The following is a 19,207-nucleotide window of genomic DNA, read 5'->3' as shown; positions in this document are numbered from 1 at the left end:
TTGATACAAGCCCTCTTCTCTGACTCCGCCCACCTCTGCACTGCTGCTTGAGTTTGGCCTGAAGTTCTGCTGACGACCCGACTCTATAGACGATATGAATGAAAAAAACAAAAAACTCTTCCACCAAATCCAATATTTACATTTTTTATTAGAAATGGTCGACACCTGCAACATATCTGACTCAACTTTGTTTCCTGCAGGTGAAGGGCTGCTCATCATTGGAGGACACAAAGTAGAAACCATGAGTGAGTCACTGATGTCTTTGTTTCAAATCCTGCTAACGATAAAGTCTTCATTTGAAATATAAAAATAAATGAATCATACATAATATATGTCCAGGTATTTCATGAGGAAACACAATTATTATTTAAATATCCCACATATTCACATAGAACATGTATCATCTTTAGCTTTTTTTAGGATTGATCTACTATGAGACTTCAGTCTGATGTGATGGCAGATTATGCTTGTTCCCTTGCTCTTAAAGAAAAGTTCCCTCTAAAGACCCCTAAGAGTTACGTTCCAGAAGTAGTACACACTTTATTATTCGTGTTAGACAGCAGTAATCCTGTCCCTGTCCTGTATAAGCCCAGCGTTCCTCCAGCGTACACTTCCAGGATGTTACATCCTCATCCTGAAAAGAGCGTCCACTGGCCTGTAGATGTAAATAGACTGCAGAGTCCTGGCCTGACGACACCCAGTTTGTGGGTGAATGATGAGAGTTAAACAAACATTGACTTGGATACAAAAGTCACTAGTTTAGGTTTTTTGTGGCCAAATATCCAGAATTTACAAAGTAATTAGAATACAATTTCTGTTAAATAAGATAACATTTTAAGCACAATAGTCTGTAAACAGAAGGGGCGATTATGGGTTTACTCCACATTTGTTCAGATGCTGCTGACTCTAATCTCTGGTAACCACATTTCCTTAAAACCGTTGCTACATATATATATAAGGTGAATCCTGCATTTTATAGAAATGTTTTCTGTAGGTAACACTGGACAGAGTAACCTATTAAGCTGTTGCGTGAGGATGTTATAAATGACAATTGGCACCAAGTTTGGCTTTGTTGACCGGGCCTTGTGATGTGTGCTCCCAGACTGTTTATGTAGGTTTTCAGTCATCCAGGTCGAAGCAGTGCAGGGACAACGAGGGTTTAAATACCTGTGACTCTCCACCATTGGGTTTTAGAAATGAAGAGGCCTCTTGGATGAGAGGTGAAATGTCTTCACAAAACTTAAAGTCACTTTCTTTCCAACTTTACTGTATTCCCAAAATATAAAATCATTCCGAGAAAGACTTCAGGAAAGATACATAGTGAGTAATGTGTAATGAGATACATGTTAAGCTTTCCATGTTGAGGAAAGTATTAAATGTTAACCATCTACATCCTCAAGATAAAGCAATCTCTACATTTTACATTTACAGGATCCTTCAACAAAGACATGGTGAGTTACTCTTTCTGGGCACTGCAGGTTCATGCAGCATGAGCGTTAAGGAAAATCAGAACCTGGACAACCACGTCTGCAAAGAAGGAAGTGCAGCTGAGGCTGTTCGACTCCCCAGTGGGAATGCGAGGCATGGGAGGAAGCGTCCCTTAGAAGAGGGCAATAACGGGCATACCAATTGCAGGTACAGGCCCAGGAAGCGCAAGAAAGCCCCTCGGCCCATACTGCCCAAAAATGCTCTTATGCAGCTGAACGAAATCAAGCCGGGGCTGCAGTATAAGCTCCTCTCTCAGACTGGGCCGGTCCATGCACCAGTCTTTGAGATGAATGTGGAGGTCAATGGGCAGGTGTTTGAAGGTCTGGGTCCTACCAAGAAGAAGGCTAAGCTGAGCGCAGCAGAAAAGGCACTGTGCTCCTTCGTCCAGTTTCCCAATGCATCGGAAGCACATGTGGCCATGGGCCGGACCCTGTCTGCTCACACGGACTTCACCTCGGACCACGCCACTCCAGATATGCTCTTTAATGCATCGGAGACATTCAACCCTACAGAAGACACTTTTTACCTTGGTTCCAATACCAGTTTCTTCAGTTCACTGGGAATAGAGTACCCATTGGCATCCTCTCCTGTCCCAAACCTGCCACAGTCTCCCTTACCTCCAGCACCCTCTGCCTTCATCTCCCTAACAGCTGGCAAGAATCCTGTCATGTTTCTCAATGAGGTGCGTCCAGGCCTCAAGTATGACTTTGTGTCAGAAAGCGGGGAGAGTCACGCCAAGAACTTTGTCATGTCGGTGACGGTAGACTCGGAGAATTTCCAGGGTTCTGGGCGCAATAAGAAGCTGGCCAAGACTCGGGCTGCCCAAGCTGCTCTGTCTGCTCTCTTTAAGATACAGCTGGACCAGACACCATCACGACAGCCAATACCCAGAGAGGGACTGCAGCTCCACCAGCCACAGGTGAGCATGGAAAACATCAGTCTGTCTTTCTGACTCACTGACAGACTGACGTGGCCTCTTCCTGATGACAGCATGTTTGTCACGTTTCAGATCATCATTGGTGGGGGTGAGATAATCATACAGCATCTTTAATAACTTTAAAAAACAAGAATTGGGTGCACAAGTTTGTATTTATTTTGGATTTCTTTAATACACAGGGCCAGAATTATTCATGTCTGTGCATTGGGACCAGCAGCAAAGACCGTTCAATTCAGTTGTATTTAAATAGCACCAAATCACAACAACAGTTTCTTCGAGGTGCTTCGCTGACCGTAACTCTGCATTTGATCTTAGCTCATGTTTAAATCCTTTATCTAATCTGCTGGCCGGGGTTTCTGATGAACTTCAGCGATGCTCTGACAGAGTTCTTGAACTCTGTCAGAGCCCCTTTCTTTAACCAGAAACAATGGAAAAGTGGAACACGGATGTGTCTCGATGCATGCTCAGTCATCCAGGTGAGTAAATGTCTGAAAGTTGATTCTGTTCATCTGGACGTGGTGTTTTTTTGGGAGGAACGTTTCATCATCATCAGGTGACGTCTTCAGTCTCAGCTGACTGCAGGTTTCAATCTTACAAACAGGACATTTGCATAATGACTGAAACCAGCCCACTGAAGGAACAATGGGCTGGGAGGTCACCTTCATCATAATTATGCAAATTCTCACTACCATTGATCAACAACCACTGATTAATGGCTATGAGTCCCATTCACAGAGAGTTGGGGAATGGCTGCAATCACAGCATTGTGAGATGACGAAAGATGTGTCCTTAGGCCTACAACACAGAGCGAACACCATCCCCACAGACACAGCAACCAGGGAGGCAGAACAACATCAAGAAGGCCCTGAGTAAATGTGGTTATCCCAGCTGGACTTTATCAAAGCTGGAAAGGCTCCGTACGTGTCAGGAGTGTCACAACAGCTGAGACGCATTTTTTCTAAACACTGTGTCTCTGTGGCTTTAAAACCCCAAAACACGCTGCGCTAAAAACTGGTCCACCCCAAGGATCGGGTCCCCCGACACAAACAGAGTAACACAGTGTACGCTGTTAAGTGCAGGAGGATATGGCATTATTTTTATCCCACTATTCTGAGTGCACGTAAAATAAATTGCTGTAAAAGCTGCTGCTCATGATATCGGTTTGGAAACATGAAGGTGATACAAATCATACCAACAAGACAGTGTACGTCACTGTCACAGCAGCGTTTGTTTTAGTTCAAGGGCTTTATGGTTTTTCCTGTAACACCTGGTGGTGTAGTCGGTGATTTTTTGTCAGTTCAGCCTTTTATATTATGTTTAACCCGAGTGACCCGGTCAGCTGGTGGGTAACAGACGTCTCTGAAAACATCAGAGCACTTTTGCAAATATGTGATGTCTTGATGAATCGAGCAGATATTTGACGTTTACACAGAAACATTCTCGTATGAAAATATCTTAAAGTTTATTTTGTGACACAGACAGAGTAATATTTCAAACTCTGCCCCTCTGTGTTCCTCCGCCACTGCGCCGTTTGAGTTTTGGACCAAATGCATTCTGGGATGTTGCATTTCTTCATTTTGAGCTGATTGGAGACCAAAACAGCCAATCAGATTTTTTTGCATCCAATTCTGTGATTGGCTGGTTTTGTGGCACAAATATAACGGTGTAGAGAAAGAGTTGAGCGTGCACGGGCAGAAATGTTGAGAGCGCGAGCAACACACTGCGAGCGAGCGCAAATGCAAAAACTGAGCGAGAGGGGCTGCTGTTGTGTGTGTGTGGATAACAGCAAACACTGAAATACATGTTTTGCACGCAGGAATGAATTTTGTTCAGTCAAATTCAGCTTTTCTTCGCTCAAAATAAATTTCTCCTCAAAATACAACACTTGCACCTGCACATTTTTTTTTACGTGCGCTCAGAATAGTGGCACAAAAATAACGCCATAGGAGGATTGCCAGGATTTATACATCAGGGAAACCAAACAACCTCTGGCTACAACACAGCAGAGCCACCTCGTCAGGCCAGGACTCTGCAGTCTGTCTACACCTACAGGCCAGTGGACACTCTTTCAATGATGAGGATGTAACATCCTGGACAGGGAGGAACGCTGGTTTGAGGGCGGAGTCAAGGAGGGAAAGACCATCTCTGAATGGAGGAGGGGCCTGAGGGTACATCTGTCACCATCTTACAATGCTGTGATTGCAGCCATTCCCCAACTCTCTGTGAATGGGACTCATGGTTATTGATCAGTGGTTGTTGATCAATGGTCATGAGAATTTGCATAATTAAGATTAAGGAACTGACCTCCCAGCCCATTGTTCCTTCAGTGGGCTGGTTTCAGTCATTATGCAAATGTCCTGTTTATAAGATTGAAACCTGCAGACGGCTGAGACTGAAGACGTCACCTGATGATGATGAAACGTTTCTCCCACTGAAAACATCCAGATGAACAGAATCAACGTTTGGAGAATACGGATGTGATTGTGCAGCAAATCCATTCCTGTATTAATGAGATTTAAAGTGATTACCTGAACCATGTACGTGTGACAAATATGAGAAAAAGAAATCAAGAGTGAGGATTTTGGACTACCGCCTGAGTTGAATGAGGCAGTGGGCTGTATTGATCATGGACAGATCCTCGTTGCTCATGACCACGCTGTCTAAGGCTGATTGAAGATGATAGCTTTAGGAGAGAACTTCCATGATCTGAGAAGCTATTTAAACATGCTTCTAATTCCTATATGACAGCAAAGCTGCGATGTTAACTCTGTGTGCTATTCAAACACTGTGCTTTGTTAAACCAGCCTTTCCAAGTCATTTGTTGAATTAAAGGATTTGGGTGTTTTTTGAAGCTACTCACATCCCTGCTTGGCTTCCACAGTCATGCAGCATTCCTTAATGAAATAAGGGATGATATACTGAAATATGGATTTAAGCTGCTTTTAGTAACTTCTTGTCCTCCTTCACTAACATTTTCTTTTGCTAATGTTTGTTAAATACAATTGAATAACAGTTGCTTCTCTAAAATTGTTGGTTGGATATTTGTTATGTCTTATTTCACATAATTTGCACTTGTGTGTCACTCCTCAGGTCCTGGCAGATGCCGTCTCTCATCTAGTTATTGATAAGTTCAGCAAACTGACGGATAACTTCAGGGCTCCACATGCTCAACGGAAAGTCTTGGCAGGTGTTGTCATGACAGCAGGTATTCTTGTAGCCCAGGTCATCTCATAATTAGAGGGTTGCTCGTCTGATCCCAGCTGCTCCGAGTTCTGTCAGCGTTCAGATAGTTTCCAAAAGTGCTTACACAGCAGCTTAAATGTGTACATAAGGCTCATGCCACCAACCCCCAACCAAATCTGCAGGAGATCTATAGTGAGGTACGCGTACTTGTTCAACTCAATTCAAATTACTTTTATTTATACAGCACCAAATCACAACAACAGTCGCCTCAAGGTGCTTTATACTGTAAGGTCGACCCTACAATACATACAGAGAAAACCCAACAATCATATGACCCCCTATGAGCAGCACTTTGGCGACAGTGGGAAGGAAAAACTCCCTTTTAACAGGAAGAAACCTCCAGCAGAACCAGGCTCAGGGAGGGGCGGGGCCATCTGCTGTGATTGGTTGGGGTGAGAGAAGGAAGACAGGATAAAGACATGCTGTGGAAGAGAGACAGAGGTTAATAACAGATATGATTCAATGCAGAGAGGTCTGTTAACACATAGTGAGTGAAGAAGAAACACCCAGTGCATCATGGGAATCCCCCGGCAGCCTACGTCTATTGCAGCATAACTAAGGGAGGATTCAGGGTCACCTGGTCCAGCCCTAACTATATGCTTTAGCAAAAAGGAAAGTTTGAAACCTAATCTTGAAAGTAGAGATAGTGTCTGTCTCCTGAATCCAAACTGGAAGCTGGTTCCACAGAAGAGGGGCCTGAAAACTGAAGGCTCTCCCTCCCATTCTACTTTTAAATACTCGAGGAACAACAAGTAGGCCTGCAGAGCGAGAGCGAAGTGCTCTAATAGGGTGATATGGTACTACAAGGTCATTAAGATAAGATGGGGCCTGATTATTTAAGACCTTGTATGTGAGGAGCAGGATTTTGAATTCAATGTTTAAGTTGTTTGTTGCTGGTTTTTAGTTTGTTTTTTGTCTGTTTGGGAGCTGACACAGTCTCTGTGGAGATAGGGTTTTGGAGGTAGCAGGAGGAGAGAAGCTGCATGGAGGTACATAAATACCCACCGCTAGTATGTACGGAAGACTAGGTTGAGTTAGTTAGGTTTAATAGGCAGATTAGTGGGGGATATTGCTCCTGTTAATTGTGTGTGTCCAAGGTTTATTGAAGGGAATGTGTGTCAAAGGTGCAGTTCAGCGTTTGGATTTTGTAATGTTTTGAAGAAAAATGGAGACACACCAATTAATGCAATGTGTTGATGTGGATGGAAAGAAAAGACAGTTGAAACCGACTGCTAAGGCTTTGGAGAATCAGATTGAAAGGCTGCAAACAGAACGTCACACTAAGATTAATACAATTAAAAATGTCATAAAGGTTATTAAAGAATTAAAGCAATCTGAAGATAATGTTTCCACTGTTCAGGCTCAGTTAGAGAATTTGTCTGTGTTGCTTAATGAGACAACTCATCTGCATGAAACCTTGCTTCCTTTGCTTCCTCAAGAAGAGCAAGAAAAACAAACTGCTTGGTTCAAAGGTGTGCAAGGACATAATACTGAGTTTATGGAAGAGATAAAGAAATGGCTTCATGATGCAAAGGGAAACCCTCAGAGTAAAAATCAGGTGTCTGAGCTTGATTTGCCACATTTAAATCCACCTGGTGTTGATTCTTCTGATGTATTACCTGCTGGAAAGGGTTCTGGTGCTTCTAGGCACACCGGGAATGTTGGTAAAGGTGCTGCGATAGATGATGTTAATCAAAGTGATAGCATCTCTAATGTTGGAAATAGAAGTTGTAGGAAAAGTAAATCATCACTCAGTAGCTCAATGGTTTCATCTGCCTTGTCAGCACGCATAATGGCAGAGGCTGACATGGCTGCCCTTCTTGTTCGACAGAGGTTGTTGAAAGAAAAACATGCTTTGGAAGAACAAGAAACACAGCTTAAGAAAAGAAAGGAGCTGCTTGACTTAGAAACGGAAATAGCAGCTTCAGCAGCAAAGGTGAATGTTTTAAAAGCTTCTGAAATGTCCCGAGTCTCAAGTGCTGTTAATGGTAAATCTGATGGAATGAATTCATATTTAGATCGAGAGCAGGGGAGTTTAGGCGTTTTAAATCCTAATGCTCCGACGTTCAAACCTGTGTTACCAGAGCGACCATATCAGGGTGTTGATGCAAGTGATCATCAAGCGCATGTATTGGATGTGAGGCCCAAGGTTAAAAATATTTTTCAGCCTAAGGTCGTTTCATTGGAACAGATGGAGACGAAGTTACATCAAGTATTTCCAGGTGCAGTTCCAACTACTCGGATGATGTCGCAGTCTCACGCACAATCAAAACATCTTACACACACAGGGCAAGGTAGTGAGGGTCATGATCATCTAGTCACAGTTTTGAAGAAACAAAATGAAATTACAACTTTATTGGCTGAGCAGCAGTCTCTGTTTTTGCTACCAAGGTGTGACATTCAGTTATTTGATGGTGATCCTTTGCAATATCAAACATTTATGAGAGCTTTTGAGCACATGGTGGAGAGTCAAGCTCACAGTGCTAAGGATTGTTTATATTTTCTCGAGCAATACACTAGAGGCCATCCAAGAGAGATGGTCAGAAGCTGTCAGTATATGCCTGCTGAGTATGGATATGCTAAAGCTAAATCTTTGCTCCAGGAGAACTTTGGCAATTCGCTGAAAATTGCTGCTGCCTACATTGAAAGGGTCAGTAAATGGCCACCTATAAAATCTGATGATGTGAAGGCTTTGCAGGAATATGGGTTTTTATTAAGGCAATGTTGTAATGCAATGGGAGACATTGAGTCCTTGCATGAGTTGGATGTCTCTGCTAATATGCAAACAGTTATAAAAAGGTTGCCTTATAAGCTCAGGGATAAATGAAGGAATGTTGTCTGCGATCTGCAGGAGAGGTTTCAACGTAAAGTGGTTTTTAGCGATGTTGTTGAGTTTGTCAAAGGCAAGTGAAGATCGCAAGTGACCCATTGTTTGGAGACATAAAGGATCCTCCAACAGCCATCAGAAAAGAGGCGAGGAATGATAAGTCTCAGTTTTACCCTAAGGCTAAGAGGAGTAGTTTTGCTACTACGGTGGCCAAGGTGGAAGGGAAGATTGAGCCAGTGTTGAGGCGTTTGAGTGGTTCAGTTGTGACCAAGGTTTGCTTGTTTTGTGGAGCACGGCATATGTTGGATTTGTGTCCTTTGTTTGAAAGAAAGTTGCACTGGGAAAGATTATCTTTTTTGAAAGAGAATGGTGTGTTTTGGTTGTCTGCGCATTGGGTACAGAAGCAAGGACTGCAGGAAACGTCTCTTGTGTGAAGTCTGTAAACAGAAACACCCCACACTCTTACATATCCACTCTGAGCAGAGGGAAAGTGTTTCAGCGCAAACTAAAGGAGAGGGAGAACCTCCAGATGACGGTCCTTCATGTGCTGTGCAAAGCAGTGGTGTTACTGGGGCCGGTGAGCAAAATAGTGCTCTGTCCATAATACCAGTTAGAGTGACGTCCAAGAAAGGCAATCAGTCACTGATAACCTTTTCTAGATCCTGGGAGCTCAGCTTCATTTTGTACTGAAGGGCTCATGAATAGGCTGAATCTTTCAGGAAGGAAACTGGCATTCTGTTGCAGACAATGGGTCAGGAGAAAATGGTCAGTTATGTGGTTCCAGATCAGCTGGTTTGTGCTGCCAGACGCTTGTGGAGTCCAGGCAGCTCCTTCAGCCGGCATGAATCATGTCAGGGCCTGATGCTGTCCAACTCTTCATACTGGAGCTTACTGGTCTCCTATAAACAAGCATTTGGTGACAGTAGGAAGGTAAAACAGCTTTTAACAGGAAGTAACCTCTGGTGGACAAGGCTCAGGTACGGGCAGCAATTGGCTGGGGTAAGCGGAGGGAGACAGGGCCATGTTTGGACAGGTATACTTATTATGCAGAATGGAAGATAAGATATGTGGAAAGATAAAAGAAAAAAAGTTTCTCAGCAGGACATCTCTCCTTGAAGAAAAACTGTTCCAGACACTATTCATTTTAAATGTTCAGGATAATAAAATATGCTGAAGTTGAAGCGGTCAAATTGATTTCGGCTGAAGTGACAAGATGTTAGGGACCTTATGAACCAGTGCAATGTTTTCCCCATCCAGGTGCAGATGTGAAGGAGGCTCAGGTCATTTGCGTATCCACAGGGACAAAGTGCATCGGTCGTGAATACACGAGTAACCGAGGTTTAGCCCTCAATGACTGCCATGCAGAGATTGTAGCTCGTCGGTCTCTCGTTAGGTTCCTGTACTCCCAGCTGGAGTACTTCCTCAGGTAAAAGCCTCCCACCTACTTTCAAAGTGCTCCCTACAAACACTGTACATAGAACTGAGTCTACCAAACCAGTCTTTACCCTTAAAACGTAACACTTACTGATTCAAAAGAACTAAATACAGTGGGTCTGTTGACTGTTTGTACAGTGGTGTGAAAAAGTGTTTGGGCCCTTGCTGATTTCCTGTTTTTTTGTATGTTTGTCACACCTAAATGTTTCAGATCATTAAACAGAAATATAAATATTGGACAAAGATGACACAAGTACACGTGTCTATTATTAAGGGAAAAAATCCAAACCTACATGACCATGTGTGGAAAAAGTGATTGGCGATGGCCCCGAAACCAAACAACTCTTTGGGCCACCCTTAGCAACGACAACTGCAGTCAAGCATTTGCAATAACTATCAATAACTCTTTTACAGCACTGCAGAGGAAGTTTGGCCCACTTTCCATAATTGTTGTATTTCAGCCACATTCGATGGTTTTTGACTATTAACCACCTGTTTAAGGTCATGCCACAGCATCTCAACCGGTTTCAGGTCAAAACTTTGACTAGACTAAATTTTGACTTAACTTTGACTAGCACAGTAAAGTCATGTTTTAACGAGGGGGGAACAATACCTTTTTCACAAATGGCCATGTAGGTCTGTATTTTTTCCCCTTAATAATAAACACCAAATGTTTGTTTACTAGTGTTATCTCTTTCTAATGTTTATATTTGTTTGACCATCTGAAACATTTAAGTGTAATAGAAATGGAAAAAATATTAAATCAGGAAGGAGGCAAACACTGTTCCACACCACTCTGGTGTTTTAACAAGTTACTGTCAACCAGCCATTCTGAATTTCAGAAAGCACTGCTAGCCTACCAGCCTTTTGTCTGCATTTCTGTTTTAGTAACAGTGAAGAAGAGCATCAGAAATCCATTTTTATGCGGTGTGATAACAGTCAAGGCTTCAGAGTAAAGGAAAATATCCAATTCCACCTGTATATCAGCACCTCCCCCTGTGGAGATGCTCGCATCTTTTCACCTCATGAAGGTGGAGTGGACGGTAAGTGATTATTATGATCGTTAGAAATAGATCCATAGTGATGAAACTATTTGTTTTTTGCCTGAAAATATGTAGGTTAAGGTTATGTCGTCAGTGACTTTTTACCTGTGTCAGATCCGGGAGATGGACATCCCAACAGAAAGGCCCGTGGGCAGCTGCGCACTAAAATCGAGTCTGGTGAGGGAACCATACCTGTGCACTCCAGTAACACCATCAAGACATGGGACGGTGTTCTTCACGGAGAAAGGCTGCTTACCATGTCTTGCAGCGACAAGATTGCAAGGTGTCTGTTTTGTTTGTTACATGGTGATTAGCAACCTCACATGTTGTCATTTCCTGGGGGCTTTTATGGCCAGGTATAAGGGCATAAAAGCTCTTATACCTGGGCCCTTTATATGATCTTTGTAAAGTATGAAAGTACAGATAACAATCTAAGGAGCTTGCAAAGAAAAGCGTCTGGACTTAAGTTTTCTTGAAGACGTTTCATCTGAGAAGTTCTTCAATTCTAAGAAAAATTGGTGGAGAGTACCAGATTTTAAGCCCTATGGGAGTGTCCCCCCAAGAGGGTCATGGACGCCCTTATGATCCACTAACTAATCACACGAGGCAAGGTGTGAAAATCGGCGTGGGTCACAATCAGCTAAGGTTTCGGGTGGACCTACTGTGAAACCTGGCCCCACCCTATCATGTGATTTCCTGAGGTCAGATGGCCCAGGATGTGAGTGGGCGTTAAGGCGTCTGGGAAGGATCTCAAAACTGGATTATAGATGGCAGACAGTTGGTGTGTTAAGCCCCGCCCTCTGTTCAAAGATGGTTGTTCACAGTGGACATAGATGCTTCGTTCTAGAACTGAAGAAGCTTCTCGGATGAGAGGTGAAACGTCTTCAAGCAACTGAAAGAAGTCCAGACGCTTTTCTTTCAGAACTCCTTAGACTACCATGACCTGGGTGACTGAGAACCTTCACAGATATACAGATAACATTAAAATTATACCCTCCCCACCCCCTCATATAAATTTGAGTTTTGTCAAAAATTTCTGAAGTTCATTTTTAGCTGAGCAAGGGATTTTCAACATAGCATTTATAAACATACTGGACTAACCCTTTTTACCAGAGGGGCCGATGGCGCGATATGGCAGCCTCGCTTCTGTCAGTCTGCCCCAGGGCAGCTGTGGCTACAACTGTAGCTGCCTCCACCAGTGTGTGAATGTGAGAGTGAGTGAATAGTGGAATTGTAAAGTGCTTTGGGTGCCTTGAAAAGCGTTATATAAATCCAATCCATTATTATTATTATTATTATTATTATTATTATTACCTTCTTCAATATGATATGTGCCCTAATTACTAACTTTCTAAGGTGGCCTTTGTGGCTGGAAAGAAAATTATAAAAGGCACTGCTGAGAGGCTGGGCCGATACGATATGTAATATAAGTACATCCATGATGGTTTTATTTAATGTTTTATTAAATAAAGTACTCTGGGAATACGATGAACAAGCATCTTATGCTTCCACATCGTGAGATAACATCAGCCAGGCAAACTTAAATGAAATGGGCTCAGCTGTCATCATCCATTATTAATTCAGAGTGAGCTAATGGCAAAGAAGAAGAAGGCGAAGAAGAAGAAGGCGAAGAAGGCGAAGGCAAAGAAGGCGAAGGCGGCGAAGGCGAAGGCGGCGAAGGCGAAGAAGGAGGCGAAGAAGGCGAAGGCGGTGAAGAAGAAGAAGAAGAAGGCGGCGAAGAAGAAGGCAAAGGCGGTGAAGGCGAAGGCGGCGAAGGCGAAGGCGAAGAAGGAGGCGAAGAAGGCGAAGGCGGTGAAGAAGAAGAAGAAGGCGGCGAAGAAGAAGAAGAAGAAGGCGGCGAAGAAGAAGAAGAAGGTGGCGAAGAAGAAGAAGAAGGCGAAGAAGAAGGCGAAGGCGGCGAAGAAGAAGGCGAAGGCGGTGAAGGCGGTGAAGGCGGTGAAGGCGAAGGCGAAGAAGGCGAAGGCGGCAAAGAAGAAGAAGAAGGCGAAGAAGAAGGCGAAGAAGAAGGCGAAGAAGAAGGCAGCGAAGAAGAAGAAGAAGAAGGCGGCGAAGAAGAAGAAGAAGAAGGCGGCGAAGAAGAAGAAGAAGAAGGCGGCAAAGAAGAAGAAGGCGGCAAAGAAGAAGAAGGCGAAGAAGGCGGTGGCGAAGGCGAAGAAGGCGGCGAAGAAGAAGAAGAAGGCAGAGGAGGAGAATTTTGATTGCACAGGTCGTCGAATAGGCAAAATAGATTTTGGTGTGAAGTCATTTCTACTAGCCGTTGTCTATGCTGTCGTCTAAATGCACAAGTTTAACACTCCATCTTCGTATTTATAGCCTTGTACTATCGTTTGTCCTAAATATTAAAACCAGCTCTGCAGAATCACTTTAGTTTGAAGTGTTTTAGAAGAGATCAGTGGGAATCCTGTTGATGTGTACCGAGGCTGAATCCAGGAGGACACTAACAGCAGCAGACCCCTCTGTGTACTAATCTGCTTTATTTCTTTGTTTCTGTTCTCTGAAGATTTTACTCTGTTCCTTCAGGTGGAACGTTGTCGGATTTCAAGGCTCTTTGTTGAGCTACTTTACTGAGCCCATCTATTTCTCCAGCATCATCCTGGGCAGCCTGTACCATGCCGACCACCTCTCCAGAGCCATGTACCAGCGGATTACTGAGATTGAAGAGCTACCACAGGCCTTTAGCCTGAACAGGCCACTGCTCAGTGGTGAGAGGCACTGCACTTTTCCACAGTTCACTGATTTCTCTGATCTGTTCATTCAGACCTGATTGTTCTGATAATCTGAAACCAGGTCCTGCTCACAGATTTTATGGAGAATTCCCAAACCAAGAGATATAATTTTTGTTTTAACTTTTAACATTTGAAAGGTTGCCAATTAATTAGTAAAATAATCCATGAGGTAATGAAAATGGCTGGCAAAATGTGTTCACGTGTGTTGAACCTGTGTACAATACACAGCATTGATAGCAAACCCATTTTACATCATGGGCCATGTACAGCCCACTCTGATGTGAAGTGGGCCAGTAGTGTGGATGGCATTCACGGCCGTGGGGGTCTTTATTAGAATAATTAGTAAAATGTACAAAATACAGTTAAAAGTTCAAATCCACACTGTGAAGTATGCGACACACACAGCTACGCCAGGGACCACACCTCCGCCACACACCTCCACCGCACAGCTGAGGCCGGGGAGCTGTCTGGCCGAACCTAATTTCCCCCCCACCCCCTCATGCTGTGGGCGCCCCTGGCCTATGGACCACCTTGAACTTAAAGGGCTGTAAAGCCAGATGCCATCAGGTGATCCGGGCGTTGGCATCCTTCATGCGGTGGAGCCACTGCAGCGGGGCATGGTCCGAGCAGAGGGTGAATGAGCGCCCCAGGAGATAATAGCGAAGGGAGTCGGCTGCCCACCGGATAGCCAAGCACTCTTTCTCCACAGTAATGTACCGCCTCACCCGCTCGGACAGCTTCCGGCTAATGTAGAGCACGGGCCGGTCTCTACCTGTGGACGCACCTGCCCGCCCCCCAAGTGGTACCCCAAATACTGAACCTCCCTCCGTCGAACCGCACACTTCTTCAGGTTGGCCGTGAGCCCCGCCTGCCTCAGGGACTCCAGGACTGCGGCCACCCGCTGCACATGCTCCGCCCAGATGTCACTATGGATGATCACGTCATCCAAGTAGGCGGCAGCATACGCAGCGTGCGGACGCAGCACCCAGTCAATGAGACCGGGGCTCCAACAAGCCGAACGGAAGCGTGACGAACTGGCACAAACCGTACGGAGTGGAGAAGGCGGTTTTCTCCTTGGACTCTGCAGACAAGGGAATCTGCCAGTAGCCCTTGGTTAAATCCAGTGTCGTGAAAAAACCGGCCGTGCCTAACCGGTCCAGGAGCTCGTCGACCCAGGGCATGGGATAAGCATCGAACTGTGACACCTCATTCACTTTATAGTGAATGAGGTGTCGACACAGACTCATCACTAGATAGTCGACACAGACTCATCCTTCTTCACCATGAGAACGATGGGGCTACACCAGGCGCTGTGCGACTCTTCTGTTACTCCCATCTTCAGCATTTCGGCCAATTCCCTCTGAACGATTTGCCTTTTGTGTTCAGGGAGCCTGTAGGGCCATGAACGCACCATCACGCCAGGCTGTGTTTCAAAATGATGCTCAATGAGAGACGTTCAGCCGGGCAGGGGGGAGAACATGTCCACAAAGCGCTGTTGCAGCGCTTTGTGGACATGTGTGAGATGGTCACCACAATGGAGGGAGGCGGGAATGATAGAATTTGGCACGTCTGGCCCAAACTCATCTCTCTCCTTAACCAGGCTCACTAGAGAAGCAGACTCAGCCTCCCTTCATGCTTTCAGCAGGTTGAGGTGATAAATCTGCGTGGCCCCTCCCCTGTCCATTCGTGCAACCTCATAGTCAACGTCCCCCACTCGCCGTTTGACCACAAAGGGGCCTTGCCATTTGGCAAGTAACTTTGAGCTAGAAGAAGGGAGTAATACAAGCACTTTGTCTCCCGGTGAGTCTAGCCCCTGTGTTATACAGGAGCTGCTGACGCTGCTGAGCCTGGAGCAAATTCTCCCGTGATAACCTCCCCAAAGTGTGGAGTTTCGCTCTCAGGTCCAACACGTACTGAATCTCGTCTTTTTGCGGGGCTCGGACATCCTCCCAGCTTTCTTTAATTAGGTCGAGCACCCCACTTCAAACCACCGCTGATGGTCTTCCGGGGTGAGGCCCATCTGGTCCAACACGGCCCGGCACACGTCGTCGAAGCTGCTCCACGAGGCTGGCGGCAGGCCCAGGGCCACCGTTTGAGCCTCCCCAGACAGCAGTGGGATCAGCCGCGGGGCCCACTCCGCTCGCAGCCACTGGCACGGAACGCCTCCAAAAAAACCTGTGGATCGTCACCGTCCCCCATCCTGGGCATCACCACTAACAGAGGCGGCGACTTCGGCGATGCAGCACCTTTTGACCAGTTGCTCCAGGACCTTGGTCTGGTGGTCTGAATGTTCCTGCAGCTTCATCAGATGTTCCCGCTGGGCCACGGCCTGGTCCCGGCACATCGTCGCCAACTCCGCCAGCATCTGTGCCAACAACTGCACAGCCTGAGTGGGCGACGCATCGTGGGGGTCAGACATCCCACACTGGGTTTTAGCACCACTTGTGAAGTATGCGACACACACACCGTTTTTGCTCACGATCAAGTGTTTATTTATAATAATAATGCACCCTAAAACTGGATTGGTGTTTTCAATGAGCCGACTCTGAAACTCGGCCTTTTGTACAGCCAAACAGCTATCTCATTCATGTTTTTTAAAATAGTTTAATGTGCCCAATATGCAGGAATAAGTAACACAGAGGCCCGTCAGCCAGGAAAAGCTCCAAACTTCAGTGTGAACTGGACGGTGGGGGACAAGGGTTTAGAGCTGATCAATGCCACCACTGGGAAAGATGATCTGGGTCGACCCTCCAGGCTTTGCAAACATGCCCTCTACAGCCGATGGATGAATCTACACTGCAAGGTAACACAGTGCTGATTTGTCAATGCATGTACTGTAGTGTGAGATTGCATACTGTATCTATCCGGTCTTTAAGTGATGACGTGATGAATCCTGCTTCCGGGCCCAAAGTAGTCTGCATTGAATAAGGCTGTTGTGTTTTTAACATGTTTTAATGCTTTTTATCTTGTTCTATTTAATCTCAACGAGTCTCTAAAAACAGTCAGTGATCACTGTCGGCCTCGGTTTTTATTACCGCTAATCATTTTAAAGCTCAGTTTTTAAACCCTTACGGTGTAACTACAGCCCATGCAGCAGTATATGAATGACTAACCTCGTATTGTGGATGGATTATCTCAGTTGTTCTCCTGGCTGAAGTTTGGTCCGTTTACAGCATCCTGCCATGCGATTGCAATAACCATCGGGAACCCTCACGTTAACTTTTATCAAGTCCTCCAGCTTTACTGTTTATGCTATGCTAAGATAGCTTTGTCGCGCTAGCGGTCACGTAGCACATCATTATATACCAGCTAGTCCAACTTCAGTAACCCTACAAACGCCACTGCTGTTTAGTTTTCTGTCTTCATTTATGTTGGAGGTGACAGCAGAGCTGTGTGTTTGAATGTTTCAGAAATCTCAGTCAGAACATGCTATATCATGTTTAGGTGGAAGCTAGCGAGCTAACTTCCTGCTAACTTCTAACTCTGTTAAATGTAATAAATCCTGTCGTCATGGATACCTGGATGTTAAACTTCATTGTTACACCTGGTAAAGCAGCAACGCTGATCATTTTATTACAGATGAAAGAGTTTAGACAGTTTTTAACTCTCTGTGATGCCCCAGTGATTGCGTGACCTGCAGCGGAGTTTGGGCCCAGTTACGGCTAATGACGTCAGACTTAACGACTGGATTAATAATGAAAGTGTGTGAGCAGGAGGTCTGGCCAGAAAGCCTGCGCGCGAGCCCGACCCATGGCCCTTTTCTCTTCCTGCACTGCCAAAAAGATGTATTTTTAAAAAGTCCTGGTTGTTGCACATTGTTGCTGTTGTCTAAGTGAAGGCTTGTCTCCATTACACCATAGCTCTCCTCCATGCTGCGAATCAGAACGCTGAGACTCAGAAGCTACCATGAGGCCAAACAGGCAGCAAAGGAATATCATTCTGCAAAGCAGACGCTCTTCAGGGCCTTCCACCATGCTGGACTGGGCGCGTGGATAAAGAAGCCTATAGAGCAGGACCAGTTTGCCCTCTCCAGCTGATGTACCTCATTCTGCATTGTGCTACTCCCTCTTAGCCTGGACTACATGTTAAAGGTCAATATTCAGTCAATTATACAACTTCATACGAAGGGTAAATGTAAAAACAGACTGAGAATAGCAGTAACTTCGTAAACTGTTAGTTCTCAGGTATGGTTATGCTAAATCAAGTATGAAAACCTTTGTTTTCTGTATTGGGAGCTCTAATGATCAGAGCTGCACATCTCTCACTGACTAAACTCACAAGGACACAGCATTTCTTTCTGAGGTCTAATACACACACTCGTATGTCTTATCTGCTTGAAAAATGTGTCGTTGCATCTTCTGTTCTCAGGTAAGCACACCTACCGTCTGTTTATCAACTTTATTTTTATGCATGGTGGTTTAACATGCCTGGGCACGCTTACACTGCCATGTTCACAACCAAGTAAATGTTGGAACAGTTATGATATTTTAATTACTTGCAGTCAATTTCGTATCAATTACAGAAACTGAAACGTGAATGAAGAATAATTCCTGAGTCCCAGTGGGGAAAAAAGACAGAAAAGACCTTTGTGAACACTTTGAATCACCAGGATTTCTAAATTGCAAGATTTGCAGAGTGTTGCAGTCTAGCTCAGTTTTTCATGAAGGGTAAGCCGGGCAGACTTTAATATCTTTCAATCCCATCTTTCTTCACAGTAAACAAGCACTCTAGCAGTCTGTGACTCTTCAGTCTGGCTTAAGTTGGATTAGACTTGTAGTCAAGACCGCCTAATCCGAGACCAAGACCAAGACCAGAGGGTATCGAGACCAAGACCAAGTCGAGACGAGACCAAGACAGAGTCAAAAGTCTTTAAACTGCAGCCAGATGCTGCTTCGTTTACGGGTTTCAGGCATATTTATGTGTTTTTGCTTTCACACAGCCCTCCTCACCGCTGTCTACTGTCTCACTCACTCACTGAGAGGACAGACGCATGCTCCACTTGACTGTCGCGTCACCCTCTCTGTTTTTCACATAATGATATTATCCTATATCCTCGCATGTGATTGGCCACAATATGGAGGGATTGGAGCATAGCTGAGCCACTGTGTGAGAGCAGCCAAAGGAAATGAAGTGAGGGTAGAAATGACTGAAAGATTAATAGGCTCTGTTTTGAGCTTTGTTCAAAAAGAATGGCTTCATATAGGAAAAAAATAAATATCACATATGCAGGACACCTTAAACTACAAACCGGATTCCAAAAAAGCTGGGACACTAAACAAATTGTGAATAAAAACGGAATGCAATGATGTGGAGGTGGCAAATGTCAATATTTTATTCAGAATAGAACATAAATCATGGAACAAACGTTTAAACTGAGAAAAGTTATGATTTTAAGGGAAAAATATGGTGATTCAAAATGTCATGGTGTCAACAAATCCCAAAAAAGTTGGGACAAGGCCATTTTCACCACTGTGTGGCATCTACCGTT

General features: G+C 44.7%; 1 protein-coding gene across 1 annotated transcript; it reads left to right on the top strand.

The window, feature by feature from the left end:
* Positions 1–100: 100 nt before the first annotated feature.
* LOC146492434 (double-stranded RNA-specific editase 1-like) lies at positions 101–18,827 on the top strand. The gene is made up of 9 exons (XM_085151410.1): positions 101–245; positions 1,432–2,407; positions 5,516–5,630; positions 9,753–9,921; positions 10,818–10,972; positions 11,087–11,255; positions 13,514–13,695; positions 16,344–16,522; positions 17,580–18,827. The coding sequence occupies exons 2-9, from the start codon at positions 1,490–1,492 to the stop codon at positions 17,754–17,756; spliced, it is 2,064 nt and encodes a 687-aa protein (XP_085007536.1). The 5' UTR covers positions 101–245; positions 1,432–1,489; the 3' UTR covers positions 17,757–18,827.
* The last annotated feature ends 380 nt before the right edge of the window (positions 18,828–19,207 follow it).

The sequence above is a fragment of the Neolamprologus multifasciatus genome, chromosome 23 (assembly GCF_963576455.1).
Source record: "Neolamprologus multifasciatus chromosome 23, fNeoMul1.2, whole genome shotgun sequence".
Classification (NCBI taxonomy): Eukaryota; Metazoa; Chordata; class Actinopteri; order Cichliformes; family Cichlidae; genus Neolamprologus; species Neolamprologus multifasciatus.
Note: the sequence above shows the minus strand (reverse complement) of the source record. Positions and strands in the feature narration are given on the sequence as shown.

Bases quoted from the DNA above. Each gene is read 5' to 3' on its own strand.
- LOC146492434 (XM_085151410.1), top strand. From the start codon at position 1,490: ATGAGCGTTAAGGAAAATCAGAACCTGGACAACCACGTCTGCAAAGAA. The intron at 5,631-9,752 runs GTATTCTTGTAG...TTCCCCATCCAG, and splicing joins AGGTGTTGTCATGACAGCAG to GTGCAGATGTGAAGGAGGCT. The intron at 13,696-16,343 runs GTGAGAGGCACT...CCCAATATGCAG, and splicing joins GAACAGGCCACTGCTCAGTG to GAATAAGTAACACAGAGGCC.